General features: G+C 38.9%; 1 protein-coding gene across 1 annotated transcript; it reads left to right on the top strand.

The window, feature by feature from the left end:
• Window positions 1–815: 815 nt before the first annotated feature.
• LOC121965283 (BRCA1-associated protein-like) lies at window positions 816–2,083 on the top strand (the record flags this gene model as incomplete). The annotated part of the gene is made up of 4 exons (XM_042515438.1): window positions 816–925; window positions 1,003–1,092; window positions 1,196–1,299; window positions 1,944–2,083. Coding segments are annotated over 4 exons (444 nt in total), but the record flags the coding sequence as incomplete, so codon positions are not given.
• Window positions 2,084–2,527: the final 444 nt, after the last annotated feature.

A 2,527-nucleotide genomic window follows, 5' to 3' on the forward strand; every position in this document is an offset into this window, starting at 1 on the left:
TAGGACTTATGTTGGTCTAAAAAAAAATTGATGAAAGTAGAAAATAATAAGAATGTGAAATATTTTTTAAAGTTTGATTTTGAAAAGTGCATTATGTGCGCAGAGTGATACGAGTGTGTGTAATATTAAAGCAGGTTGATAAAAAAATGCTGAATTTAGCCCTGAAGATGAGCACAAACGGAGTTACACTCCATGACTGAGTGGATGTGGGGAAATTTTGGGAAAGTCACGGCCACGAATGTATGGGTTATCATGCTGTGTTAATCAAGTTGGCCAACAGAGGGCAGCAGAACCTAATTAATAGCATTAATGATAGAGCCAGCCCCATTTATTATAACTTTATAAAGGTCTTTTGGCCATTATGCAGTAATTCAGGAAGTACTGTGATCAGTTGTGGTGGTTTTGTATCTCTTTGTAGTAATCATGCATCTTTTTGGGATCATTCTGTGTTTTCTTTTGCTTGTTTTGTGGCTCTTTTTTGTGTCGTTACATATTAATTGAGTGATATTCAGAGATCAGTCCATGCTTGACACCATGTTCTCACCCTGTAATGTCATACTCTCGAGCCAAATCGCTCTCACTTAATTTTTCTTTAGTTAAATGTCATAAGAGAGTGATTCTGATTTCCCAGAGCCAGATTGATGTATTGAGATCACTTTTCTCGTCTCAATAGAAAGTCCAAAACTCAAAGATGACGGTTTATCAGGATAAAAAAGCAGAGAAAAAACAGCAGATTTAAAGTTTTTTTGCTTGGATAAATGACTAAAATCATGATGCAAATAGTTGATTTAATTGATTGTTTGTGTGTTTTGCAGATAACTACGTGCACCGGCTGGTTGCCAGTAAGACGGACGGGAAGATGGTGCAGTACGAGTGCGAGGGAGACACCTGCCACGCTGAGAAAATTGACGCACTCCAACTAGAGGTAAGAATTTCCTTTTTTGATGCTTTTTTTTGCCAAATGGACACAGAAATGCTGTAATGAATCCTCCCTGTGCGCAGTACTCGTACCTGCTGACGAGTCAGCTGGAGTCTCAGAGGATCTACTGGGAGAATAAGATCGTTCATCTGGAGAAGGAGACGGCCGAGGAGGTACCGAGAGCTGCACGCAGGTCACGCTGTCAGGCCGCGAGGAGGTTTGACGCTGTTTTCCTGCCGATTTTTCTGATCGCTTTGTGCACATTAACTCTTTCAGATAAACAACATGAAGTCCAAATTTAAGGAGACGTTGGAGCGCTGCGATAACTTGGAGCGACGGTTCGGGGAAATAAGCAAAGAGAAGCAGAGCATCGAGAAAAAGTAGGTGAAGAGCGACGAATCAGTTTATTTTGTCTGTAATATTCTTGCACTGCTCTATAAAATCAGTGCAGGTTAAAGACGTGTGAATTAAGTGAATAACGGTTAACAGTTGACATCTCTTCTCTTTAATCTAATACATTACAAACCTCTCAGGTCTTATTTTTATTCTTTGTGTGGCATCTTTCCTTGTTTTTATCAAAAATCCTACATTTTATTCTGAATTACTTACACAGTACAGCGCTCGTCTTTTCTTTAGTTTTCTTAGTGTTTTTATTGTGTTCATGTTTAATTTTTGTAACGTTTGTGGTTTTGACTTGCTGCAAAAACAAATTTCCTCTTTACGACAACTAAAAAGCTCGACTGAACCAGTCAACAATACAGCAAACGACAGTTTGACATGTCAAAACAGGTAAAACATCAATTAAGTGGAGTCACTTCATGGACTTGGTTATTGTGTTTCCTGACACGTCATTAAAATAATGAGTCGCACCAGGTTTTCTTGTTAGGGCAAGTCAAAACGCGTGATGTTAAAATGTTCTACCAAAGGAAAATTATAGACAGAGCTACAGAAATCAAACAAAAGTTGTAATTAACTTTAGTTCTTCTGCACAAGTTTCCAAAACCTCCTGCGTTTGTGTTTTCAGGTGCACTCAGCTCAACAGCCGAGTGCTGAAGATGAGCCAAGAGCTGAAGGAGGAGCAGGAGATGAACCGCTGTCTGAGAGCCAATCAGGCGCAGCTGCAGGCCCAGCTGGCAGAGGAGGAGCGCAAAGCACAAGAGAGCGGTGAGTGAGGAGGAGGAGGAGGAGGAGGAGGAGGAGGAGGAGGAGGAGGAGGAGATAACTGATGAACATATCACATATTTCTAAATCGTCCATCAGATCCCCCTAAAGCGCGCTGCAGACCGCTGTATGCTGGTATACACTCATTTATCAGGGCCGACTTTGGTGCAGATTAAGTTCAGTGGAATTTAATACTAAAGTTTCAGTAAATATCTGCAATGTTTTTGTGCAGATAATTTTAATAGTGTAATACCTTCACAATAACGTATATCACAACAGATACCCCAGTGAAGTTTTGTCATGAATAAATAAATACATGTCTCAATAAATATATTAATATGCCATTAAATTTACCAAAAATAATATAAAAATAAACATACTACTTAATTCATTAATAAAATGTGACATTTATATGTTTATTAATTTTTCTGTCCATTACTTTCCTTG

The sequence above is a fragment of the Plectropomus leopardus genome, unplaced genomic scaffold (genome assembly GCF_008729295.1).
Source record: "Plectropomus leopardus isolate mb unplaced genomic scaffold, YSFRI_Pleo_2.0 unplaced_scaffold19372, whole genome shotgun sequence".
Lineage (NCBI taxonomy): Eukaryota > Metazoa > Chordata > Actinopteri > Perciformes > Serranidae > Plectropomus > Plectropomus leopardus.